Source organism: Strigops habroptila, chromosome 9 (genome assembly GCF_004027225.2).
Source record: "Strigops habroptila isolate Jane chromosome 9, bStrHab1.2.pri, whole genome shotgun sequence".
NCBI lineage: Eukaryota > Metazoa > Chordata > Aves > Psittaciformes > Psittacidae > Strigops > Strigops habroptila.
Window position 1 is genome coordinate 44,218,628 of NC_044285.2, and position 26,697 is coordinate 44,245,324.

Consider the following 26,697-nt stretch of genomic DNA (forward strand, 5'->3'; position numbering starts at 1 on the left):
GTCCGCGGTGCGCAGCGCCGGGGCCGGGAGGAGACGTCGGGGCCACCTCCGGGGAGGGGAACCGGCCACGCCGCCGGCCGCACCCGCTCCGGCAGGGCTGCTGCGCCCAGAGAGCGGGCTGGCCACGGGCGCACGGCACCCGCCCTGTTACTTGCGGCGGGGCGCGGAAGGGTTTACTGAAAGGCGGTGAACTCGCCCACGCCGCGACCGCCCCGGGGTCTGAGCAGGGCACGGCGGGACGCCGCAGGCCGGTTCCTCCTGCCGGGCCCTGCCCGCCCGCAGCGGGGCAGCACCGCCCCGGCCGAGGAGGCTGGCGGGCAGAGGGAAGGCATCGGGGCTCGTGCGGCAGGGCGCGGGCACGGGGCTGGCGCTCGCCCGAGGTACCTCGAGCAGACCAAAGCCGCGCTCCCGCCGCCGGGCACGGGGGGCAGGGGGAGGGGGGGGGAAAATGAGCGCACCAAAGCACGCGCTCAGCCCCCGCCTCTGTCTCTTTAAAGCGCGCGGCCCCCGCCGCGCCTGCGCGCGCTCCCGTCTCACTGCGCCTGCGCCGCGCGCCCCGGCAGCTGCTGGGCTCCTTTGTCCCTCGGCTGCCGCTCACCCAAGCCTTGTGCCCGCTGCGATGACTGGCAGCGCGTGCGGCGGGCTGTCGCCACGGGACGAGCCAATCGGCTGCACGTGGAGGGCTCGCCGGGGCGGCTGGTCCCGCCCCTCCTCGCCTGAGCGCTGTGAGTGGCGGCGAGCACGGCCAATGGCGGCGCAGCGCTGGAGACTGGCAGGCCAATGGGAGCGCGGGTGAGGGGCGCTTGGTTAGGTTGCGCGAGTGCTGGCTGCGCGCGCGTTCTCCTCCGCGCCGCTGAGGGGTGAGCAGGCCACCGTCCGCCGCGGGGCCGGGGTCCGCCGCCAGGTGAGCCCAGGCGGCGGCGGGACCTCGGCTCGGCTCCACTGCGGGCCGGGCGCTCCCAGGCGGCCGCTGCCGCCGGGCCTCGCCGCGGCCTGCGCGGCCCGCCCCGCCGCTGCACGCGGCCGCTGTGGCTGGCGGGCAGGCCTTGGCGAGGCGGGGCCGGAGGCGGCGGGAGCCACCCGGGGCCTGGGGGCCGCGAGCGACCGGGCGTGTTTGCTTCTAGGTGGGGAAGATGCAGGGCAACAAGGGCTTCAACATGGAGAAGCAGAACCACGCTCCGCGGAAGCAGCACCAGCACCAGCCGCACCCGCCACCGTCCATCCCCGCCAACGGGCAGCAGGCCAACAGCCAGAGTGAGTCCCGGGCCCGCCGCGCCGGGCCGCCCGGCCCTGCTTTGGGTAGGCGTTGAGCGACCTCCGTCGCTGCGTAGCGTGACTTCGGGTCCCGGTCGGCTTCCGGCTCGCACGGGTGCGACGGGTCTTGGCGGAAACGAACGGAACTCGCTCTTTCGCTTTAAAATAGTAAACTCTCAGGTCCTCGAGCAAGCCGCGCTTGCGTTCGCGGTCCGCCCGCAGTAGTCGGGCTTATCCGTTGTTGCAGGCGGGGGTTTGAATTACAGCAGGATTATTTTTGGGGGTTGTTTTGCTTAATTTGTTCGAAGATGGATGCAGCTGCCGTAGGTTTGACTGGGGTTTGTTCATAGTTTTCTTGTGTTTCTGAAACTGGGCGGTGATGTAGAGGTTCCTTTGTCTCAAATTCTCCAGAAAAGCTCGCTTAAAAAAGGAAGTTCAGGAAGTCCTTGAATCTCTAACAGTGTTTCTGTAAACGTTGCAAATACGAGATGGCCCCTTTTCCCTTGGCTCCGTGTCTTTTTCTAATCCAACCATAACGGGTGGTTTTTCAACACAGGTTTCTCTAAGCGCTAGCAAAATGCATCTGCTGTAAAAGTACAGCTATAGGAAGAACGCTGTTATAGCAGTCTGCAGTCACCTGTTAAGACTAATTTTTTACACGAGTGAGGCCAGTTTTACTTAATATTTCAGCATTCACATACCAGCTGGTATTGATCTAGTGTGTTTCCAGGTTTCTTCTCAACCAGTGTGGCCTTTAGCTCTGTTGTTGGGATATGGAGGTGCTTGTGAGCTGAGGCAGCATCAGTGGCTTCTGGGGCTTTAACTGATCTGGCTTGATAGTTTAGAAGTGTGGCAGGAAGGTATTGCAATTAGCATTTTCAGGAGAAGTGCTTTAGTTATATTGGATTTTCATTTTTTAAGTTGGGACGCTTTCACTGTTCAAACCAAAACATAGAGAAGTCACGTGCACTTTTGAATGATTCCTTTGTGTGTGTGTGGGGAGTTCTGTCAAAGTTGTAGGTTTAACTATATATATACACACACACGGAGATCCTGGGCTAGTAAAAAAATTCCTGCGTATTTTTATTAGGTGGCTCTGTTAAACAGGCTCCTTATCAGGTCATAGAAGATAATAGGCAAGGGTGGCAGTCCAGTCTTTTCCAGTCAGGTTGGAAACAGTACAAGAGAACAATTATATTGTGGTATTCTCACAGAGATCAGCTTATAGGGAGTCACTGTATCTCAGATTCCTTTGAGTGGGTCTGCTCAAGGCAGGACAGTGATAGTGGTATAATTCTTTGCATGAATAGGCTTTCCTGATCAGTGCCATGCTTTGTAGCCTGAATCAAGCCACTCATGTCCATAGTTTTATTTCATATGTGTGACTGTGAGATGTCCTCTGCAAAGCAAAGGAATTGCATTCTATGGCTTGCTGTTTGTGTGAGGAAGTTTGATATACATTTAGGAAAATAGGATACAGGAAGATAGAGTGATGATAAAGCCACCTCTGTATCTGGCATGTAACAGATCTTCCAGGATTGTGCTGGACTTTTGCTGAATTAAGGGTTAAAGTTTGTATATGAATATGGGGATTTCCGAATGTTCCTACAATCTGTCCTGTTTATTAGTATTAGATACAGCATTGCTTACTGAATATAGGTTTTGTTCATAAATATTGTATTTTTTTTCTGAGAAATCACCTGTATGGCTGGGTTCGGGGGGGTGGGTTTTTTTCCCCACTATTTTCACCATTCCAGCCTTCTCTTCAGCTTGGAACCCAGGGCTCTAGAACCCAAATCCCATCTCACAGAATGACAGCTAGCTCAAATGTTATCTGTGGGCAAAATTTCCTCTTGTTTGCATATTTTTGTAGACGTCTGGGATTGGAGTTTGTTTTGTTTGGGGGGGGTAGGTGCTTTGTTTGATTTAGTTTTCTGTTTGGGGGGGGGGGGGGTTGGTTGGTTTTCAGTCAAAATATGGTTGCTGGCCAAACTGGTATTTCTGTAATTATTCAGGTTATAACAGCAAAGTTCTGTATTGTGTCTACAGTTGATTTTGTTGTGGGTCAATCATCTTGACCAGATCTCCAAAAGTTGGGTGAAACATCTTTATTTCAAGCTGCAGTGTTGTCCTTTTCTCCAGTTCTAAGTTATCTTTCACTGTTGTTAGTGAGCACTGAGGTCCAAGTACATGTTTTCTTTAAAAGGAATATAGGCCTATTCTGAAATCAAATCCCTTTGTTGCTGTAGAGATTGCAGGAGAGGTTTGAGACTGAAGTGAATGGGTGGTGTTGCCTATATTGTCCTATGTCTCTCTGTTCACTCTGATGAAACCTAATAGCATTTATCCCCCCAACTGTAGAGCAGCTGTGTACCTTATTCCCCTCAGATGAAGGCCTGACTATTGACCTGAAGAACTTCCGGAAACCTGGTGAAAAGACATTCACCCAGAGAAGCCGCCTGTTTGTGGGGAATCTGCCCCCTGATATTACAGAGGAAGAGATGAGAAAGTTATTTGAGAAGTATGGCAAGGCAGGTGAAGTCTTCATCCACAAGGACAAAGGCTTTGGCTTTATCAGGCTGGTGAGTGACTTGCTGCCTTTGGGGTGTTTTGTAGCAGTGACTCGTGCTGGAGGAGTGTTGCTAATTGAAAGTGGTAGATGTTGAGATAGCTTGCTAGTTAAGCCTCCTGTTGATTTTAGTAACCTGGAATATGGGATCAGCTCCTACAAGTGGTTTGTCTAGATCTTGTTATGAGAAGGAATGTGAATTCAGGCAGTTTGTGGCAGGATTTATGAGATATCTGATTAAGTTATTCTGAAGTCAGCTGGTAGAAAACAGAAGGAAGACATGAGTGTGATGCTATTATAGACAAGGTGGACTACCATTTTCTGGAAGGGTTGAACATGGAATTTCTATGGACATAGGAAGTCATGCAGTATTACTGGAGTGATGAATGCTCTTGATGTAGGGGATCTCTAGGTGATCACATAGAAGTGTAGCTACAAGGTAGGTAGCTACCAACATAGAGTATTGGTTCTCGGACTTTATTGGATCATGTACTACCTTTTTGAAAGTCTCAAGGTGAGCGGATGGAGCATAAGGTTCCCAGACCAAAGTCTGGGTGCTTTGCTGTAGTGCAGTTGCCTGGTGGTGACTTCCACTTAAATGAGTGGAAGTGCGTGAAACTGGCATAGGGTGTCTTCCATGGATTGTAATACAATCAACATTTCTTTTTACAGTTATCAGACTTGGCTAGTAGTTGGATCTTAATCTTAATTTTCCCTTTTTTTTTTATTTTTTAATCTTTTGGAAAGAATCCTGCTTTGTAGCTTTAATGTAGTTAAGGCTGATATATAATGATCATTTAACTGTTTGGTTAGTTTGTACTGGCTGCTGAATTAAGCTTATGGTGGTACATTCCCCCGCCTGACTCTGCGCATACCTATTCAGCTAGAGTCACTGATGATAGACAACAGCTATGGTTTGTTAGGGCACTTTTTACCATGCTATGGGAAGATTATTTGTTCCTCTCTGTGAACTACTTGATCAGGAGAAATGGGCTTGTTCTGACAGTGGATGATTCTGTACTGCATTGAGAGTTTTAATGATAACTTTTTTTATCTTCAGGAAACTCGCACTCTGGCAGAGATTGCAAAGGTGGAACTAGACAACATGCCTCTACGTGGGAAGCAGCTAAGAGTGCGTTTTGCATGCCACAGCGCATCACTGACAGTCAGGAACCTGCCTCAGTTTGTGTCCAATGAGCTCCTGGAGGAAGCCTTCTCAGTGTTTGGCCAGGTGGAAAGGGCTGTGGTTATTGTGGATGACAGAGGACGATCCTCTGGGAAAGGCATTGTGGAGTTCTCAGGGAAGCCTGCTGCTAGGAAAGCCCTGGATAGATGTAGTGATGGGTCTTTCCTGCTAACTACGTAAGTGTGGAGGGTGAGAAGTGTTACACTGGCATGTGTGCAGGTTGAGGGGTGGCACTGACTTGTGAGCAATGTTTCTTGACGCCAGAGTGGGACAGATGGGGAGGAGGGGGTAGGTGGTTTGCCCGGGGGGAGTTTTACTGAGCTTTATTCCAATAAGAGTGAGTCTGTGCTGAGACTCAGGCCTGAAAACTTTATTCTGTGAAGCTGCTAGTGGGGTAAATGCAAAAAACTTATCAATAAGCTCTTTCTTTCTGGATAAAGCCTTCTTAGGGCAATGAAAGCAGCCTTTAAGAAGCAGGAGCTGTTTCAGAGACCATCCATGTAATTTGTTGGAAATGAAGCTCAAGTGTATTAATTGTGCACTCTGGGTCGCTTCAGAAGGCAAGTGTTGGGATGGGCTCTACTCAGCAGCAGGCACTGCTGGTGTGGAATGCTGATCTGCCACTGTGGGCATGGGATCTGTCAGAGAAGCTAGTCAGATAGATTGTTTGGATTTTTCACCATAATAAACTTTTTCCCTTGTGCTTGAATATCATAAGGCAAAAAAGCTTGTTTTTGCATAATTACGTCAACTTGCTCAAGTAAATGACTAATTCTAGATGCATTCCACAGCCTGTGGCTCGTTGCTCTAATTCAAGAGCGATTTTTCGATCTCTTGGAAATAAAATTACTGTATATTTTTTATGAATGCACCTAGAATTTGTGAAGAGAATACCTCCTGAAATTGGGGCTATACCCCTAATTACTAAAATAACTTGATAAGCTTTGTACTTCTCAGTTCTCTCCTTGTTCTTGGAGGCCTGCATATGGCAGAGCCATACACCCATACAAAAGCATGTTCTGTTTCAAAGAGCAGATGTTGGGTTTGGTTGTTGTTTGGGTTTTGGGGTGGTGGGGTTTGGTTTCGTTTGGTTTTGGGGTTTGGGGTTTTTTTGTTTGCTTTGGGGTTCTTTAATACCTGAGGGTTTTTGCCTGAGACTCTTAGGGGATAACCAGCAGAGTGCGTGGCGCTCTGCAGGAGGATTGCTGTCAGGGAGCTTTTGCTGATTCGGAAGTTTATATCCTGAAAGAACCGTGAAAACGTATTTTTAAAAGTGATCATGCAGGACTAATCACTACCAGTGTATGACTGAGAGCACCTGAGGGGTAACTATCAATTTTTTTGTAGCTATCAGTGTATCTGATATCTGGGACAGCAAACCAGGATATTGCTTATTTCTAGTTATGCTTTGGTTTTGATTAAATTTGTTCAGGTTTGTCCTAGTTCATGATGGTAACAGCTAGATAAACTGGTTGCAGTTGGTTCACATTGGAAAATAAGACTGTTCATTATGAAATATGAACACATCAAACTGAAAAGCTACATTGTGGATCTTCAGATGAGGAGAGAGATTTTAGCCTCTGTCCTGCCTTCCTGCTGGAGTCTGGCCACTGCAATTTCCCCAGCTCTGACTAATGGGGTTGAGGGGCTAATGAGAAAGCTGCAGTGCTGCTGTGCTGATAATGAGCAGTGTCAGTACTGTGGTGGGGAGTTGATTCAGAGATTGGGAATACTTCTGTTAAGTACTTTCTTCTGCATGCAGAAACCAGGAGGACAGAAGCATATGTGTGCAGTGTCTGTGTTATGAAGTGCACCAGTGGATTTCTTGCAGGGGGGAGGGAATTCAGACAGGGCCCAACAGGTACTTTAGGGCACTGCTGCTTGGCAATAATGGCGTGTGGTGGTCTCACCAGAGAGGTATGTCTGAATGATACAGGCAGCAACCTCCAGTGAGGAGCAATGTAGTTACTCTTCGTTTTATTTAGGCAGCTATAAAAAGACATGCAAGGACTTTTGCAGCCCAGGGTAGGCCACGTAGCAAGAGAAGAAAGGGAGGAAAAATCCCACAGATTCTAGGGACTACAAGACTTCATACTGAGTAGATCCTACTGGAGCATGTCAGGTTTCAGTTAAGCTGTTAATTTGAACCAGTAACTGCAAATATTTTTCTTTCAGTACAATTTTGGTTTGGATTCAACAAGGATTTTGATTAACAGTTCAACTCCTATTCTAGAAAGAAAGAAAAAAGTGTTCAAATTGATTTCTGGTTTCAGTTTGGTTGAGATCCCCAACTGCTCTGAATTTCTTTGGGCAGTGCTAAAAGCACTCTTACACAAGCTCAGACACGGTACTTTCCTACAGGCCGCATGCTTTCCTACACTGCAAGCTCCTTGAATTTTCTTAAAAGCACATCATCTTTTCTTTACAGATTCCCTCGCCCTGTCACTGTGGAGCCCATGGATCAGTATGATGATGAAGAGGGACTACCAGAGAAACTAGTCATTAAAAACCAGCAATATCACAAGTATGTGCCTGCCTTGTGACAGGAGATGAGATTACCTGTGGGCTAGGACATTGACTAGTGCCTCAGTCTTCAGAGGGTGGCTCATTGGTGCTCTAAAGGTCATCCTTGTTTCTGTAAATGTGACCTGACTCTGGAAAGAGAACCGTGTACTCTGTTCTCTTGCCATGGTCAGCTGAAAGCAAGCAGTGGGTTTGGATCCACACTGCTGGACAAGACTGGCAGCCTCCACATATTTTTCATAAGTCTGTTTCAGTTCTTGGAATAAAAAATTGGGTCAGTTTGAGATAACATGAGATCCCCTTGCTCAGATAAGCTGAAGAGAAGACTTAAGTTATGTGCTCTTAAGTATTACGGAAAGTCTGCAGAGGAAACAGGTTTGAACCCACAGTGAAAATTTAAGGAATGATATGAATAGCATTAGGAGATTGTAGAGCTATTTAGGTATAAGGCCATGGTCTTTGAAGGCTTCCCAGGATAAGTAGGTATCGTGGTCCAGGCAGTGGGAATTAGTACATAATGTGAGGTCATGAATTTTTTGAGTAAGAAAGACTAGAGCTTCAGAAGCTGGGAGGCTGCGTTAGGAATAGTCTTGTGCTTTCAGGTTCAGGGGCTGCAGAGATCAGTGAAATACACACATTTGGGCAGTGCCTGTTTTCAGAGGTGGATCTGTCCATACGATATACAGCAGGAGCAAAGGCTGTTTCTTTCCAGAGTATTTCTAAATACTTTTTTGTGTCTTCCAAAAGCAGTGTCATTGCTTATTATGGAGGAGAACAGGACAGTTTCCATGTATGATTAATTCTGCAGGAGGATTCTGCCTAAGCTTCTCTATTCAGTAAGATGATTCCTGAGGAACAGGTGCTCAGGCATAGCTATTTCTGAGAAAGAAGACAAAGTGATTCCTTATTTGTTTTGCTAAGAAATGCATTTCTAACTGTTAAAAGGATGTGCCATTGCATTTAACACACAAGTGTGTTTTTCTTGGCTCCCCCTTGCTCTGTTGAAGCATTCACTAGCTCTTCCTTGTTTGACAGGGAGCGTGAGCAGCCTCCTCGATTTGCACAGCCTGGCAGCTTTGAATACGAATATGCCATGCGCTGGAAGGCTCTAATAGAAATGGAGAAGCAGCAGCAAGAGCAAGTAGACCGCAACATCAAGGAAGCTCGAGAGAAGTTGGAAATGGAAATGGAAGCAGCTCGCCATGAGCACCAAGTTATGCTCATGCGGCAAGGTACCAATCCAAGACAAATACAGTATCAGAACATGGCCCTGCAACATCCAGGGGTGGTACCTTAGCAGACTGGCTAGAGTACACTGAAGTTGAGCCATGGTGTAGCTGCTTGACTTGTAACCAAGCATAGTGTGGCAAACAGATGGAGAGATGTTACTGTGTTGATGGAGGCTCTGTTATCTTACTCTCTTGTGATCTATGGTTCTAGTTCAGGAATTGGTTAAGAGGTGGCATGGGAGATGAGTTTGATTGGGTTCTTTACTGTTGTCTCTTACAGATTTAATGAGACGCCAGGAAGAGCTGAGGAGAATGGAGGAATTGCATAACCAAGAAGTACAAAAACGTAAACAGTTGGAACTCAGGTAAGGGGACAGGTGATGAAGTGCTGTGAATCCATAATACAGAATAAAATACTTCTTCAGTACACCTAATTGTTCAGTGTAACAATTATTACCTAAAATGTGGCTGTTGTCTTGGGCCTTTTTGCTCACAGGGAGAGCATACAGGAAGTTTAAGATGGAAGAATTAGGAGTTTCTTCCACTGATTATTATTTGGCGTTTTTTACAGTTCTGTGTCTCAGTTTAGCTCTTTGACAGAGCAGATAGAAAAATCAGAATCAGTGCAATGATTCAGTGGCTTCAGTGCTGCCGGTTGGAAAACCCCATTCTAGCATCTATCCATTCGAGGAGTAGCTTAGTCTGAGATTTCTCTTTCCATTCCAGCTCTTCCTTGTCTCAGGGTTGTTTTGAGAAGCCCCAGGAAGATCACCAGACTACTTCTGTAATAGAAGGGTCTTGAGAACTGTTTGGCTTCAGTGCATTATGTTGCATGTTGTCGGCATGTATTTGGGAGCTGCTGTTGCATGGAAATGTTTAGGTTGGAAAAGACTTTCAAGATCAGGTCCAATTGTAAACCTAACATTGCCAAGTCCATAGGTAAACCATGTCCATAAGTGCCACTTCTACACATCTGTTAAATACCTCCAGGGGTGGTGATTCCACCATGCCCTGGGCAGCCTGTTCCAGCGCTTGAGAGCCCTTTCAGGGAAGATACTGTTTGTAATACCCAGTATAAACCTCCCCTGGCACCACTTGAGGCTGATACCTCTTGTCCTGTCACTTGCTACTTGGGAAGAGAGACCAACCCCCACCTCACTACAACCTCCTTTCAGGTTGTTGTAGAGACCAGTAAGGTCGCCCCTCAGCCCCCTTCATACTAAACCACCTGAGTTCCCTCAGCCGCTCCTCATGAGAGATACTCATGGGTGTGTTCATACTGGATTTTATAATGAACTTAAAATGGAAAGTGTTGGAGATGTGCACAAACATGTACATACATGTTTGTTCTCGTTATAAGGTGCCTAATGTTTTACAGCCTCAGCAAAACAATGTTCTTAAAGTTGTAAATTTCCAAATAACACCAATTGGGCAGCACTGCAGTGCTGTGATGCAAATGGTTGAGGTATATTGTGCTGAGTATTCTTGGATTCTTTTTTACAGGCAAGAGGAAGAACGCAGACGCCGTGAGGAGGAAATGAGAAGGCAGCAAGAAGAGATGATGAGACGCCAGCAGGAAGGCTTTAAAGGGAATTTTGCTGATGCGGTATGAGTGCTTCTACCTTCCCATTACATCTGGACACTGACATTAGGGTTTTGCCCTTCCACAGCACAGGGCTTTCTGTGAATGCTTAACTTGTTGGTTGATAGACTCTACATCTTTAGTGCATTCTGCTCTAAATTATTGACTCCCTCCAGTCTTAATACAGTTTAGTCTGGGAAATACAAATACCCCAGTTACTGTCCCACTGCTGTTCATGCTGTGCATATTCATGTTCATTAGCTGTCTTGCTGTTCAGAAGAATATATGCTAGCTGATTTTATTCTAACAGTAACAAAGATGTACTGTCTTGAAGTAGTGCAGCAGAACTCTGTTATGGTCATATGGCCAGCTATATCTGTAGCCTGCAGCCTGTCTTAGTCATGCTTAGATGAAATGATCCCAGCTTGAGGCACTGCTGCAGGCATGGTAATTGCTCGTACTTGGTCAAGTATTGTCTTGTAATGTAAAATGTGTGGTACCCGCCTTTTAATAGCAGTATCTCTAGTTCTGTAAAGAACAATGCGTTTCCAGTCCCAGCAAGTTTCTATTGTGGAGGCAGCTGAAGTGCTATTGAGGTGGTATAATGGCATGGAGGCAACTGGGTGGCAAGTGTTCTTGTATCCTCGTGAAATATTTACCTATTTTGCTCAGGGGTCAATTTATGTCAAACCAAGAGAGCCAAAACTGTGTGACTTATGTAAATATGTGAATATTAGCCTGTGTAGCAGAACTCCTGGTTTCTCTAAGTAATAGTGCCTTCATATGCTAAGTAGTGGCACTGAGACTACAGGTAAAGTGAAATCTGTTTTTCAGTTCCCACTATGGAAAAAGTAGTACCCTCACTGGAGTGAGGAGGTGCTCCTAATTTTGCAGTGAGGGAGATCTGTTGTGTGTCTTGCACTCTATTAGTAAATGAGAAATTGAACTCACTAGCTGGTATTTTAATGCAAGTGACCCACTGCTGTGTCTTTATGTAAGCTTGTGTTCCTTTCAATGCAAGCTTACATAGCTGGAAAAGCTTCTTAGCTATGCTGAGGAAGTAGCAAAACTAACTCTCTCTCATGTGTTACTGCTGCTCAGCAGATCTTCCCATCCAGATATCAGATATCTCTCTATGCTGCTGTTTGTCAAAATCTGCACGCACAGCTTTGCTGCTGGATGTTTTACCATGATTGTGAAAAACAGTCCTTCAGAATGAGATTATTTTAAATAAGACCTGTTTGTTAAGCAGTTACAGTGTGAAGGTACCTCAGATCCTTTTTTTCTTAATTAACCCTGAGAATGACTTCTTTACAGTTTTCAGCAGCAAACCTCAGGACTCACAGAACTTGGATAACTTTTTTTTTTTTTTTTTTTTAAAGCCTGAATTTTTGTCGTTTGAAATGAGTGTCTCTTTTTCCAGAGAGAGCCACCAGACATGCGGATGGGACAGATGGGTATGGGAGGTAAGAGTATTCTCTTTGTTCCTATGCGTGTTCCTTTACTCCTTTACAAAATCTGTTCAATTTTTGAGTAGTCTTACCGGCTTTTATTTAGAAAATCAGTTTTACTAATCCTCTCCCAGTTCAGTAACAGGCAGTGTTCACGTGACAGCAAACCACAAAATCTGGGTATGGGGCAATACTGTACATTTGTGGAAGACTCAGTTCAGTTAGCAAAAGACTTCGTTGACGTTGTCATCAGACCCATAGTGGCTTCAGAAGTTTGTACTGATACAGAAGCTGGTATGACACACAGTGCTAGTCCATGAGCCCAGGAAATAATCATGAATACTGTACTTCCATATTTTGACTACATGGTTCAGGCCATGTGTACAAGAACAAGTGGAAAGGCTTAGTGGTTAATGAAAGTGGTGAGTGTTAAAGCCTGCTGTAGTTTCAGGTAATACTGGAATGCAAGATCAGTTTGTCTTGACCTGGTGGTGCAAAGCTAGCTAATGGACTAGGCCTCTGTCCCTGAATATAGCACTGCACGGAGTTTACACAGTGCTTACATGGTGTTTTGTGGCTGTGGAGTGATGAGTAGACCCCAGTCACTGCGTCTGCCAGGACTGTTCTTCAGTCGTCTTTTTCCAGGTACCATTGGCATGAACAATAGAGGAGCCATGGGTGGTACCAACGTCCCAGCTGCCGCACCTCCTGCAACTGGTCCTGGAGCTATGATACCTGATGGAGCCATGGGAATGGTAATGTATCTCCATCTGCTTTTGTGCACACCTTTTAAATGCAGATCCTTTTCATTATTAAGCACTATGCTGCTAAAGTTGAGCTTGTTTGTCTGGACTAGACCTGTTGCTTAACTCCTGCTGAAATCTTGAAAAGTTAATCTTGCCTAAGTACTGGCTGGTAATTTTTCAGAAGATTGAACCAAGTCTAATAACTACTTACAATCTTAGCAATAATATGGTTAATTTTTAAAAGGCATAATTGGGAAGCACTTTGTTGAATGAGTGTGTTTTGAGAGTAGGTTCTTGCAGGCATAAAGCCAGGCTGTCAGGAATGTTGTGTCCATCACCAGTTTTAAAAACAATTCTCTGCTATGCTGATAGGTGAAAATGAGTATGGTAATAGTGAGTATGCTCAAATGAGTTCAGCTCAGTTGCTTAGGAGGTAAAGAGCAAATAATCAGTGGAGGTTATGCTTATTTATTTGCCTTTTTAAATTTATATATTTGATTTAGTTTTAAGCTTTAGTGCAGAGCTGTACAATAGACAATGGCTTCTGTGGTATCTCTCATTCTTCTTTGTAACACAGACCATCAATCCTTTCTCAGTGTCAGCATTCCCAGTCAGCAGCAGAACCAGCAGCAGTCAGGTTTGTCCAGAAATGAATCTTCGTTCAGCAGTTTGTATCAATTGGTCTAATAAACAATGCTCCTGCAAACCTTCCTTCTTAGACTTCTTGATCTATCATGACTGCTACATTAGGGATTTTTTTTTTTTTTTTTTTGTCATAAAGAACAGCTTTGTTTAGCTATAAGCTTTTGTATCTCAGTGGTAGGGACACTAGAGTGGCTGAGGTTAAGGGAATGTGTACTACACAAAGAAATTAAGGGGGAAGATGAAGAGAGGAATCGAAAGGGGAGGTAGTTCAGATCAATATGGTGAAATAATACAGTATTTCCAAAAAACAGTAAGCTGTTTCTCTAATGGACAAAAGTATGTGCAGTCTTTTTAGAACTATCCTGGCCATGTGCTTGTTTTTTAGGAGTTACTGGGCCATTGAATTCCAGCTTTTTATTCATGTAGAGAGCAGTTACTTTGCATGTTTGCTCCAGCTGCTTGGAGTGATTGCAATGTCCTTCCCTGTGATGTATCCTACAGGAGAAGTTCATGATTATTCAGAATTTTTCATGTATAGGGAGGAGAAAAAGGTAGGAGTGCTGTGTTACTGCTAGTGCCTCCCCTGCACTGCTGGTGAAGTGCCATTGAGAATCCCTAGGGACCTTCCCATTGACAGTTTCACTGAACGTTGGGTTAGGCAATACCATGGAGTCATCTACAGTACTAATTATGATGTGCATATATGTATGTCACATGACACTATATATATATATCTCACTGCTGTAAATCTGTGGACAAAGAATACATGGAACCCAGGAGCCTGGTGTAAAGCAGCTCTCCTCAGTGGAGTCACTTAGCCCCAGTGTGGGGGGAAGGAAGAGGCAGTGGTTGCCTCTAGAACCTTCCCCAAAGGAAGTACTATGTCCACCATGAGGACATTTCAAGCAGCGGAGCAGGTTGCCCAGAGAGGTTGTGCAGTCTTCATCCTTGGATGTTTACAGGACTGACTGGATAAAGCCAGTGATTAACCTGGTCTGACATCACAGCTGACTCCACTTTTGAGCAGGAGTTTGGACTGGAAACCTCCTGAGGTACCTTCCAACCTGAATTATCCTTTGATCACCTCCCTGCTGGAAGCAAGAGGCAGTGCAATAGCACTAATCCAGCTGGGAAAATAGAGAGCCAAAGGAATGGAAATAGCAAGATAGGAGCAGAGCACAGACTTATTTTGGAATTGGAATATTGTGTGCACCTGGGTTGTGGTAGTGCAGTAGGATCAGTATATTGCCCCCTGTTTGTATTCCATTTGGGTGAAGGAGTATGATTGGAATGTGAAGTCCTGCTTGCCCTGGCTGCCTTATTCACACACTCCACTAGTCTGTGAGATAGTACAAAGTGTATTCCAGTATGCTTGACTACAAGTTATGTGGGGAAAAAGACTTGGTCCTGCAATGGTGCTGCCAGTCCAGTTTTGGGGCATGGGGGCTCTTTTATGAGCTGAAGGTTTGTAGCAAGGTCAGCTGGAATTGTGAAATCCTGGTAAAACCTGAATCAGCTCAAATGGTGTTTAACTGCCTGTTATTCCTTGGTTTTTTTTTTTTCCCCTGCCTCTTCTGCATTTGTCCTCATCACAAGACTCCACCACCGCCTGCAGACCGCTTTGGCCAGAGTGGCGCGATGGAGGGCCTTGGAGCGATGGGAGGGAATCCACCTGCCTTCAACAGAGGAAATCCAGGGGCTGATTTTGGCTCTAACAAGCGTCGCAGATACTAACAGGATTAAGCTACTCCCTGCACACGCCCCAAAAAGGAAAGGAATCTTGGCAGGCCACGCAGGGCTCAACTCGAGGGGGGAGGGTGATGATATTAAAAATAGTTAATTAGGGCCTGTTTTGGTAAAGCCACTCTAGGCCAAGGGGAGTGCAGTCTGACTGGTAAAGGTTTTAGAAGAATTCATGTGGTGCATTCCTATAATTTCAATGTGAAAAATGGATTCTGGGAGGCTGCCGTGGTTGTTGAGCCAGTAAAATCCAGCAAGGACCCTCATGCCTTGACCATTCCAGGTTTCCTGTTTGCAGCTGGAGTCCTGAGACTAAACTAGATAAAAATTGCAATGTCTTGGCATTTTTTTAGTGTAGTGGACCTTGCTGAAGAGCACAGGGAAGTCTCTGGAGAATTAGGGCAGCATCTGGGTACTTTGCAGCTCCCATGATTCTGTAAATTGATATAGCTCCAAATGATCCATCATGTAGTTAATTGGGGGAGATTTTATGTTCGGGGTTATTTTGGTTTTGTTCTGTTTATTTTTCTTCTAACTTGTAGTTATTCCTTTATCTGGACCATCTGTTTCTTTAAAGTAGTTGACTGTCATGTGCAGTCGGAATGGCTGTGGGAGGCTCTTCTTTGGATGGATTTTTTTTTTTATAACGTGTTGTATCGCTGTTTATTTTTACTGGTAGTAAAGTACAATCTATTGGACAAAGATACTGTATCTCTTGCTGAAGATTTAACTGCAACAAATGTTTGTATAATCTTTACCTTGCCTGTCTTTTGTGTAGTACTACAAGATTTTTCATTTAGTGTAAACTGTTTGAACACAAGCTGTAATTGTTCCACTAACAAGTTTGAGTTTGTCTGAGGAATGTTACAGGAATGCATTATTAAAGTGGATTTTAAGCCTTTTTTATCTGGTGTCTTCTCTTACGAGATTTTTTTTTTTTTTTTTTTTTTAAATACAAATGTGTCCATATGGATTGGAGCAAACCAAGCTGCAGGTTATGGTGCAAGAGTTATCGCATCGCACTGTAAAGAGGGTGTTTAACCTCTGAGAAGATTCACAGAGTCCCAGACTGGTTTGTGTTGAAGGGGCCTTAAAGCTCATCCCATTCCAGCCCCCTGCCACGGGCAGGGACACCTTCCACTAGAGCAGGTTGCTCCAAGCCCCTGTGTCCAGCCTGGCCTCGAACACTGCCAGGGATGGGGCAGCCACAGCTTCTCTGGGCACCCTGTGCCAGCGCCTCAGCACCCTCACGGGGAAGAACTGAGCTTCAGCCCCTGCACGGAGGGAACACTTCCCTCTGCATGCTGCTGCCAATCGCTGGCTGTTAGGGAGTTGCAGACTGATAAAAGTATTTTGACTATCACGAAGAGGAAACCCTTGCTCTTTGCTGTCATATCCAATCAGCTTGTTTAAAATGCATTTATGCAGAATCAGTTCATACCAGATTAAGGGCTGGTGAGCAGGCTGGTTCTTTGAATTTTGCTCTTAGCTTTAAGCCCCCATCATTTTTGGACTTCAGAAGTTACAACTTGTTCTTTATGCAGCTTCCCGTAAACAACAGTGGGTGCATGTGCAAGAGTCAAAGATAAATCTGAAAAATCTAACTGGTACATGGATAATTTTGTAACATCAAAGCAATAGACAAACATTTTTCTTTTTTCTGGCACAGTATGTCTCACCAGAAGCTGTCACTTACTGCAGAAAGATACAAGTGGTGTAATACACTAAACTTACTACACCAGTGAGCTACCTTTGGGAGCTGAAAGAAGATGTGGTTTCCTATGGCCTTGCTGAAAGGAGCCATCGTTCCCTCTTCTATCTTGGTTGTGGTTTCGTACCTGACTGTCTATGTGGTGAGTCACCTGGGTGCCAGAGGTAGCCAAAAAGAGAGGAAGAGAGCAAGGAGGTCAGCCAGGCTCACCACTGCCTTTAGGACACTTTCCCTGGCCATTCTGCTCTAACTGAGCTCATAACGACCATGTTTTAAGGCCACAGGACCCTCCAAAGCAAAACCTGTAAACCCCTCACACTTCCCACCAGTTCAGACTGTCCCAGGCAGCAGGTTTTTATTAGGGATGCCAGCTAATGATGGGAAAACTGCATCTTAGGATTAGACTGAACTCTTCATTTTGGACTGTTCCTGTTGATGACCAAAGTGTGCTTTTTGATGTGTTTTCAGAGCAAATGGGCTCCTTTAGTAGCTCAGCTCCAAAGAGATGAAATTTTCTCTGGGAGCAAGACACTGCCTGAACTACAGGGAGAAAACACCCATCAACTGGGCAGCTGATTCCAGTTTAAAGGTGTAATTGTTCAATGAGACCAGAGCGTTGGGGCAATAGCTTTGTAATAACTCAAGCTGCATAAGGACAGTGTTCTTGAATGGAGAGGTGAAGATTGCCCACATGCCCATTTCTGATGGTTTTTTTGGTCTTTTTCCAAGCTGTTCTCTGAGCTGCTGAGTACAATCAGGGCAGATCTGTTTGACAACTGCTGGTACTGATCAGTGCTGACAGAAGAAGAGCAGTTGGGCAGAAATTCTGCTGGAGAATTGCTCACATATATTCTTATGGGGAATATTTTATTTCCCAGATAACTAGAACATGAATTCTGCCCACTAGCATATGTAGCAGTAGTATGTATGTCAGGGATTTTCCTTTCTCTAACCAGCCTTTTGTATGGAGGAACTACTCCATGCTTTAGGACTGCGCTCCCTTCACACTGCCCCGGATTCCACAGGGTATCCTGAGGAGCCAGGAGTGAGCAGCAGTTTCCTTCTACAGAGGCATCCGGCATGTTCTCCCCAGGACTCTGGGGGACTGTTTTAAACTGACCCTGGTCATTCAAGGGCAAGCACATTAAGTTGGGTTTGAGAATCATTTGATCCTTTTTTCTACCTCCTTTTTGTTCTGTTATACATTAAATTAAGTGCACATAAACCAAAGAGGCTTTATTTTTAATTCTCTGCTGCCCCATTCCTTGCTGGTTTTAACCTGCCAGAGGGGAGACTGAGATGAGCTCTTAGGCAGAAATTCTTCCCCATGAGGGTGGTGAGGCGCTGGCACAGGGTGCCCAAAGATTTCCCCTGGGGCTCATCTCTGTTTCATGGTGTATGTCTCATAACTGTCTCCCAGGCTGCACCCCATCACCTTGTCCTCCCTGGGGAGCCTCCCCTGTGCTGAGAGCTGTGGATACCCCAATCTACCCTTTGTCACTGTGCTGTGCTCCTGGTAGGTTCTGTCTTTCGAGCCTCATTCCCCACAGACCTTTGCAGTGGAGCAGCGGAGGAGCGAGGGCAGAGCAGTGCTGCTGTGGGCTGCAGGCTGCTGCTCCTCTGGTGCTGAGGGGGCTCTGCTCAGCTGCGGCCGCCCATGTACCTGCTGGTCCCTCTGCGAGGACAAGCCTCGCTGTGCGAGTCAGCCACAGCATCCTCGTGGTGTTTGCTCCCAGCGTGCGCGGTAACGCAAGCTCCCGGTTCTCGCTGGCACTGGGATGGCGACAGCTGCAGCCCTGCTGCCAGCCTGTGGAAAGGACAAGGAGATCTGAAACCCTATCGCTCTGTTCAGCCCCCAGGACTGCAAATTCCCTCAGCTTCCTGGGTCCCAACTGATTCCCTCCCGCCTGAACAGAGGCTCTGGATGCCAACAGCAATTTTTTTACCCACCTTTGGGACTGCTGTGTCATTTGTTGTGTCTTGAGGCACTGCAGACCTTCGAGGGAGGTATCAGCCTGAAACCATGTCGTTCATGCTGGCATGACAGTTCCCCAGTGCCCTCATGTTTCCCTTCTAGCTTTTGGGTGGATGTGGGTTTACCCACAGGCTACCCAGGTCTGAGGAGGCCTGGTGGTGATTGTGGTACATGTCCTTGCCTCCTGCGGGGCTGTCTTCCTTGCTAACAAGATGACAGAGAACAGCCTGACGTTGCTGCTGGCGATGGCATTGCAAGGTGGGGATGGCAGAACTGAGCTGGAGGTGAGCAGCAGTGCAGTGCAAAATGAGTCTGAAGTCATCTCCCTGGCGACCTCCAGAACCAAGGGTTCATCCTAACTCTGGACTTTGGAGATCCCCTTGGGTGGCAGCAGATCCTGCAGGCTGTTGTAGGGGGATTAACTAAATTAAACCAACATCATGGGATGGGAACGGGGTTACACCAGCCACAGTGTGCCCTGTGGGTTCCCCTCCCAAGAGACTCCCTGGGCAGCTGCTATCTCCATGACTTGTCCTTTGCCCTGTCTGGTAGTGCCAAGGGCTTATGTCAAACCAAATTTCTGAGCAGAAATGCTCTCCTGGTGCTGTGTGCTCTGGCAGGTCAGGACAGTGCCCAGGAAACGGAGGTGTCCAGCTGTCCCCCAAATAGGAACAACAAAAAGAAAAGAGTATTTGTTGCAGATGCTTGCAGAAATTAAGTAAAACCTTTGATCTGAAGAGTTTTGTAAAGGAAAACCTTTGGGTCCCAGAATGGGTGCAGGGAGCCTCCTGGGTACAGGGGACCCATGTAACATTTTGTGCTCTTCTTCTGTGATGACAATTATCTTCATCCCTGGGTTGCACAAGACCATGCATCAAAGGACATATTAGCCATGTGTACTGCTTTGGTCTGCTGTTGCCTCTGTCAAGCAGATGATGGTGCTTTCGAGGCTGGGGAAGGTCAGCACAGGTTTCGCCCTGTGACTCTGGGAAGTCATTTCCCTTCTTTTTCAGGAAATTTTTAGCTGCTTCTATAACTGTTGAAGAAACTGAGAGCTGTTGGTCAAGAGGAGTCACAGGTTGCCCTGAGCTGAGTATGAGCACTGGGGTGCTGCCAGTGCCTCCATGCCAGGTGCTGGTAGGACGGTGGGTGCTGGAGGTCCTCTGCCCAGCCTGCAGTGCCCATCCCCTCTGCTGGGTGCAGGGGCAGGACAGAAATGCTTCTCGAGATAATGCAGGCGCCGGGTCCTGTCAGCTGCTGAGCTGCTGTGTCCATCTTTAGCCTGTTCTCCGGTTACCAGCCACCTCCTCCGGCTGCCTCCAAAGATAGGCAAAGCCACCTCCTGGTGCCCGTGCTGGAAACTGTGGGAAAGCAGAGGGGAAGGATCACAGGTAGGGATGAGACCGACGGATTTTTGTGGAAGGAGTGAAGGAAGCCACAAGTACGCCTGAGCTATGGCATCACTGTGCTACAACAAGGGCTGCGGGCAGAGGTTTGATCCTGAGCACAACACCGAGGGTAAGTGGGCTCGTCTCCTTTGCACTGGGATGAGTGGAATGTGTGCAGTTTTCCTGATCTCAGAACCAGCCTTGGCTGCCATGCCATGGCCTGAACCGCCAAGCAGGGCTGAGCTGAGCCCAGCATGGCAGGAGCTGGCTCAGAGCTGCTGGGTGTCACGGGTGGCTCATGGGCAGGATTTCTCCTCCTGAAAGGTTCTGCCTGATTTTCCCTTTTCAGATTCCTGCCTGTATCACCCAGGTGTCCCTATCTTCCACGATGCTCTGAAAGTGAGTGGGGCAGGAGCCAGGGCTGCAGTTGCAGCCTTGTGCTTGGTGGGATTGCCTACACCTGACCATTCTGTCATCTCCTGGTGCCTAGGGCTGGTCTTGTTGCAAGAAACGCACAACAGACTTCTCTGAGTTCCTCTCCATCAAGGTGAGTGACCCGCCAGCCCAAATGCACCCACTGCTCCTCTGTCCTCTCCTCCTTGCCCCTGCCCTGTGCTCTCCTGTCCCATCCTGGGGCAAGGCTGTCCCCTTTGCCTGTCAGCCAGGGATTTCCTATCTGCTTCCAAGGAGCCTGCAAGGGTGCTACTCTCAAAGTGCGGGGCAGGCACTCCTGGAGAAGGGTGTCCAAAGGAGCTACGGTCCCCTACCAGGATCCTGCAAGGGTGAACACAAATGCTCCAAGCACAAGCACAGCTGTGAAAGTCTGAGTAGTGCTGGGGTCGGGGAGTGAGGAGGCAGCAGAGGACCAAGGACGTGGGGGAGACTCTTGCTGCCCTTCAGCAACCAGGCTGGGGTGCAGCAGAGCTGAGACCTGTCTGCCATGGCCCTGGTGAGGCTGCCACACTGTCTTGTCCCTGGGAATCCCTGCAGGCGCAGCCCCTGTCCTGGTGCAGCATCAGAGCCCATCCCTGCAGGACACAGAACCACAAAAGCACAGAAACTTGCAGGGTTTGGGAGCAGATGCCAGGTTAGGGAGGGCAAAGCAGGCATCGGGCTTGCCTCTGCTGCTCAGGGGTGCACAAAGGGATTCCACAGCAAGGAGAAGCCTCCTGAGCCTTTCAGCCAAGGGGAGACCTCAGACAATCAGAAGGCCAAACCAGTGGAGGAGCTCACCATCCAAGGATCAAAATCAGCTGAGAAGATGCAACGGGAAAGACCAAGGTGAGATGGGCTCAGCTAACAGTGTTGCCTTGCTGTCCCACTTCTTCTGCATGCATTCTGCACACATTCCTGAGGAAGCGCTGCTGCTTCCTCTGGAGAGGCAGAGACCCTTACCCTGCAAAAAAACCCAGACCCTAACTCAGCCTTTGCTGCTGCTGTTTCCCAGCTCTGATGAGCCAAGACAACTGCTGCCCATTAAAGTATCCAGGTCTCTGGAACAGGCACTGGAGAAACTGAACCTATCCTCCAAGGACAAGGCACCTGAGGGCAGTTGCGCAAGTAGTGGCGAGCTGATGGACGGCGGCGGGATTGCATATGGCAAGTTCGGCATGGGGTTTTGCATGGCAGGCTCAGCACAGGCTGGCAGGTGCTGCATGCTCGGCACCAGCAAACCCACAGAGCTGTATCTTGAGGCACATTGCAATGGGCTGCGCTCAGGGGCCATCCGAGAGAAGCTGCGAGCTGGTGGTGGGGCTGTGGGGAGGGTTTGGGGGTGTGTGCCCCAGGGTGAAGCTGTGTTGCTCTCACAGGGGAGGCGACTGCTCAGGTGAGAGTTGGCACGACCTGCAAGAATGCAGCCTGCAAGGTGGTGAGTACCCAGCAGGTCCCATCTTCACATGGCCAGGAGTATTGCAGGTCCAGGTTAGGGGCTCGTCTCCCAGTTCCACAAGGTGCTGTGCTGGTGGGAGGTGGCAGCACCTATCAGCTCTGTATGCTCCTGCTCATCCCATCCCTAGAGCAGCTGACTCTGTCGCTTCCCAGCCACATTCCTGCCAGAGGCTTCTAGATTCCTGATTGGAGGTACATTTGCATTTCACTGCTGCTAATTCCTTGCAATGAAATGTAGCACATATTCAGGATATGGGCATATAGATAAAATGCATATGGAATAATTCCCATCTGCATTTAATTAACGCAGCAGAGCCCAGTTTGTATCTCACCCCAAGGCCACCTTGTGTAACCTGCCTCGAGGAGCCCACCTGGACATGGACGCGTTCCTGTGTAACCTGCTCTCAGTGGCCCTGCCTCAGCAGGGGGATTGGACTGGATGATCTTCAGAGGTCCCTTCCAACCCTAAGAATTCTGGGATTGTGTGTGCTGGAGGGACCAAGCTGCGGGAGGGCTGGCAAGCTTGGAAAGCAGCAGAGAGGGGAGCGAACAAGGAGCAAAAGGCAGAAGGTGGATGACGACATGAGACTGACATGCTCCGGGAAGGATGGGAAAGGACAGGATGGACAAACAGCCCCTGGCACCTTGCAGCAAGTTTCTGTGCTGTACAAACTTGCCCACTGTCCTGATGTTGCCCAGTCCTTGTCTGGGATCAGGTTGTGTTTGGGAGATGGCATACAGAAGGGCTGCTGCCAGGGTGCCAGGGATGGCTCTGGTGTGCTGGTGAGGTCAGGGTGGCTGCCCTGATGGCAGAAGCAGGGAGCAGGGCCAGGCTGCCAGAGAGGCAGAGCGCCAGAGTAAGTCCTCACAGATCCTGGACATGGTGAAAGGGTGACGTTGGACATCATGCTGTGCGCTAAGCAGGGATGGGCCCCAACAGGCAGATGCCTGGCTGCGTCACGCTGCGTCATGCCTGAGGCAGAGCCAAAACTTTCCTCTGCTTCTTGCTCCACAGATCTACCAAGGCCCGGAGAGCAACACAGAGTTTTGTACTTTCCACCCTGGTGTTCCTGTCTTCCATGAGGGGTAAGAAACAACTCTTTACCAGGAAGCAAACTGACCCTACTGAGGGCTGTAAGTGCTACACTGCAAGGCTGTGTGGCCCCAGCAATGCAGCCAGTGCAGTTGTGGGTAACATTCCCAAGGTGGGCAGGGGGAGGTGCTGGCTCCAGGCCACTCTCACCCAAAGCCTGCTGTGATCCCCTCTCCAACTTCTGTGGGTGCTCCCCGCTCAGGTCACCCCACTCTCCCCAGGGTGAAGTATTGGAGCTGCTGCGGAGTCAAAACCACGGACTTCAGCACCTTCCTGGAGCAGCCGGGCTGCAGCCGTGGGCGACACTGCTGGGCAGGGAAGGGGGTAAGAGGGCTCTTGGCAGGGGGGAGCTCTGTGAGCACAGTCCGGTTGCTGGCACCCAAGGGGTGCTCCTTCCCTTGCTCTGCATTCGCACAGGGTTCTACGTTTAATTCTCTTAATTTTCATAATTGCCACAGATGACTGTGCAGGGTTGAATGCCTCATCTTCCCTCATCTGCTATTTAAAGTGCTGCTCCTGCATTCACAAAACATGTCAGCTCTCACAGCCAACAGGCAGATGTGCAATAGGAAGCTGCACAAGGCAGGAGCTGGCCCCAGGCACCGCATAGGCAGCGCTGGCGGCTGCTGCACAGGGACAGGCTGCTGAGCATGGGAAAAACCCTGCAAAAACCCCCACAAGTTTTGACAGATGACTGAATCTGGTTTTAATGAAGCTTTCACTCTACCACTGCTTTTCAGGAGGGATCTCATCTATATAGCAACATGGTGTCAGGGCAATGGGGAGAATACCCGAATTCCCAGTACTGTGTGTGTACGTGTAAGTTTCCCCAGGAAAAATCTTGGCTGTAAACAGGCTTGAGCTGGGAAAGTCTCACGAAAGTGGCCCAGGATATTGCTGAAAGTGCACCATGTTCCTCTGAGTCAGCACTGCTCTGAGCAACTGCCTCTGACACCAAACTGTTGTCCTGGAGCAGAAAACATGTAGTGGATATAAAGGAAGCTGCAGGGAATGAACTGTGATGTTGTGATGCATATGCTTTGTGCTAATTGTCACCTGAGTTTGGGGCTGGGGCTCCTCCTGGGGCATTTCTTTAGCTGGCAATGATGAGGGCTGCTGGGGGCCTGTCTCCTGGAGATGCTCCAGAAATGCCTGGTGCAGTCAAAGCTGCCTGTGACATGGAAGAGGTGTGGGTCCTGTGGCAGAAAGGTGAAACATGACCAGTTGGGTCTCATCTGCCTCCAGAGTTTAGCATGGTGGTGTGATCTAGCAACAGTCCCTATACTGCCCTCCAGACTGAGTTTTCTGACTCTGCACAGCATGTATGAGCTTGTGCACAGCTGAGTGGCTCTGGAACAAGAAGGGGATGTCTCTGGTCTTAACATGTCCTTAACTGCCTCCCCTCAAAAAATGGCACAAAAGGCAGGGCTTGATCTTATTTGGCTGATATCGACCTCAGCCAGTGCTCTGCAAAGGAGCATCCTCTGGTACAGACATCCCCTCTGTTTGAGGTGTGTTTGGGCTAGACACTGTGCCATGATGGGTTCCTCTCCATGGCAGGACAAGAAGGCAGTGTCATGCCGGCAGGACTGGCACCAAACCAGCAGTCAGGTGGTGGTGACAGTCTACGCCAAGAACCCGCTGCCTGCCCTCAGCAGTGTGAAAGCCAACCGCACCGTGGTGAGTGGGGCTGCCAGAGCTGGGCTGGGGGTGCACTTTCATGGCACCTGACGTTGATCAACAGCCAGGAGCTGGCCATGTGCCTAGTGCTCTTTGATGGCCTGTTTGGTCTATTGCTGCAGCTGGGGTTGGCACTGCCAACCTGCTGCCACAAAGCTGAGAGCCCCTTGGCTTCGCTGCTGCAGCAGCATCTGCCCGGCCACTCTGGCTCAGCAGCTTTCATTCTCAGTGGGTGGCTTTGCTGATCTTGAATCCCTCAACTGGTGGCACAGGTGAAGCTGGCATGCTCTGAAGGGGGTGAAATGCTCCCAGGGGGTGAAATGATCCCAAGGGAATCACCAGACCATTACACCAGAGCCAGGACATGGGATGTGTTATGGTGCTTTGAGGCAGCTGCACTGTCTGGAGGAAGAGTTCTAGCAGTGATGTGCTACCCACTCAGGTAATTTTCTGTTGATCTTTCAGCTTGAGGTTCATGTCATCTTTGAAGGGAATAAGATTTTCCAGGCAGAAATGAATCTTTGGGGGGTAAGATTCCGTTTACTCTGATTTCCCTATTCCAGTAGTCTGCATGGGGCTGGGCTGCAACGCTGCAAGCCAGCCTGTGCTTGCTCTTGCTCCTGGGCCAGGTCACCCAGGTACTGACATTTATAGCCATCTCTCTTTGGAAATGCCTTTGGGGTTATGATGAGGCTTGTTTCAGAGGCTCTTTGATTTCTCCACTGCTTGCTGGCTGGGGAGGAGCAGTGAGACTCAGGAATTTACATCTGCATTTCTCGCCTTTATTTCTGGTGTGTGCTGCCATGGGCAGCAGAGCATGCTGCCGGCTGTGGGTATGCCTGTGTTTCAGCAGAGTTTACTGCTGTGGGGAGAGGGCTGTGCTGCAGCCCCGCATGCAGCTGTGGCTAGCTGAGCTCCCCTGAGCTCTGTACCAGCACTGCACTGCTGCTTAGATGAAGCTGAGCACCATGAAGCTCAGACGGAGTCCAGGTTTCATCCTGCTCTGTCTCCTGGCACATAAGAAGAAGAGATTCCTCCTCTCTTCTCTGGCAGGGCTCTGCCAGAAGGGAAAGGATGAGCATATACTGCCTGCCCTCCTCTACCCAGCTCACTGTACTTTTCCTTTTCTCTAGGTCATCGAAATAGAGAAGAGCTTCGTGAGCATGGTCCCTACCAAGGTGGAGATCACACTCTGCAAAAACAGCTGTGGCTCCTGGGCCAGGCTAGAGCTCCCTCAGTGCAGGTCACACTCCTGTGGTGAGCAGAAGGCTGCCAGCACAGAGGAGCCCAGGGCCGTACAGGAGGAGGATTCAGATGACAACTTGAGCTGGTCAGAGGAGGACGAGGAGGAGCTGGAAATGGGAATACCGAGCAACTGACAGTCAAGCGCTTCAGCGGCTGAGCAGTGCTGGCTCCTGAGCTGCTGGGAACCTTGGTGCCCGCTCCAGAGGAGCAGACCCAGGCCAGAGCCGTGTGCAGGCTGCAGCACACCTCCTCCCCTGGTCAAGCAGCAAGTAATAAAAACCCAGTGCAAAGGTTATATTCTGAAATCCCCGACGCGTGCTTAAGGAACACCAGCGAGCTGAGCCCCGCCATCTGCCTCTCCCGCTCCCCTGACCAGCCGGGGCAGGACAACAGGAGGAGCGCCGGTGTCTGCCCCTCGGGTCGCCCCGCCGGATCCCGCCGTCTCTGGGGGCTGCCAGCCGAGCTCGGCTGCACCCCCGTCCCCTACCTCGCTCTCTCCGGGCTGGGCAGGGGCGCCAGGCCCAGGGGGTGTCAGGAAGGAGATGGCGGCCGCAGGCATGAGCGGAACGACACCGCCACCCGCGGTGCCGGCGGGGACCGGACGTGCCCTCGGCAAAGGCCTCTGCGGCGTGACGGGAAGGCCGCGGAGGGGTGGACGCCGAGGGCGTGTGGCTGCGTAGCACCACCAGCGCTGGCAGCGGAGCGGAAGGAACCGCGCAGCGATCGCCGGCTGCACCGGAACGCCCCGGAGCCCGGCAGCGGTCACGGCCCGCGACTGCCCCTCTCCACG

General features: G+C 49.1%; 2 protein-coding genes and 1 long non-coding RNA gene across 13 annotated transcripts; 2 read left to right on the forward strand and 1 right to left on the reverse strand.

Moving 5' to 3' along the window:
• The first annotated feature begins 657 nt into the window (after nucleotides 1–657).
• NONO (non-POU domain containing octamer binding) lies at nucleotides 658–15,831 on the forward strand. 11 transcript variants are annotated; one of them, XR_003989750.2, is made up of 11 exons: nucleotides 658–904; nucleotides 1,125–1,299; nucleotides 3,595–3,836; nucleotides 4,884–5,185; nucleotides 7,438–7,533; nucleotides 8,568–8,764; nucleotides 9,042–9,126; nucleotides 10,265–10,367; nucleotides 11,726–11,809; nucleotides 12,440–12,549; nucleotides 14,782–15,831. XR_003989750.2 is itself a non-coding variant. In XM_030474638.2 (11 exons), the coding sequence occupies exons 2-11, from the start codon at nucleotides 1,134–1,136 to the stop codon at nucleotides 14,917–14,919; spliced, it is 1,482 nt and encodes a 493-aa protein (XP_030330498.1). In that variant the 5' UTR covers nucleotides 662–904; nucleotides 1,125–1,133; the 3' UTR covers nucleotides 14,920–15,831. The 11 variants fall into 11 exon arrangements, 9 of the variants coding, with proteins under 9 accessions (XP_030330498.1, XP_030330500.1, XP_030330501.1 ...); XR_003989751.2 differs by having other exon boundaries at nucleotides 660–904; nucleotides 1,125–1,254; nucleotides 3,643–3,836; XM_030474638.2 differs by having other exon boundaries at nucleotides 662–904; nucleotides 11,767–11,809.
• Nucleotides 15,832–17,866: 2,035 nt separating this feature from the next.
• Nucleotides 17,867–26,688, reverse strand: LOC115603080. Its single transcript, XR_003989758.2, has 3 exons — nucleotides 26,395–26,688; nucleotides 18,587–19,972; nucleotides 17,867–18,443 (listed from the first exon to the last, which is right to left on the reverse strand). It is a non-coding gene; the product is annotated as an uncharacterized LOC115603080 (long non-coding RNA).
• ITGB1BP2 (integrin subunit beta 1 binding protein 2) lies at nucleotides 20,066–26,168 on the forward strand. Its single transcript, XM_030474646.1, has 11 exons — nucleotides 20,066–20,129; nucleotides 20,349–20,398; nucleotides 20,490–20,546; nucleotides 21,132–21,280; nucleotides 21,447–21,559; nucleotides 21,811–21,869; nucleotides 22,905–22,975; nucleotides 23,204–23,306; nucleotides 24,543–24,662; nucleotides 25,128–25,190; nucleotides 25,796–26,168. Exons 1-11 carry the CDS (start codon nucleotides 20,066–20,068, stop codon nucleotides 26,039–26,041), a joined length of 1,095 nt encoding a protein of 364 aa, XP_030330506.1. The 3' UTR covers nucleotides 26,042–26,168.
• Nucleotides 26,689–26,697: the final 9 nt, after the last annotated feature.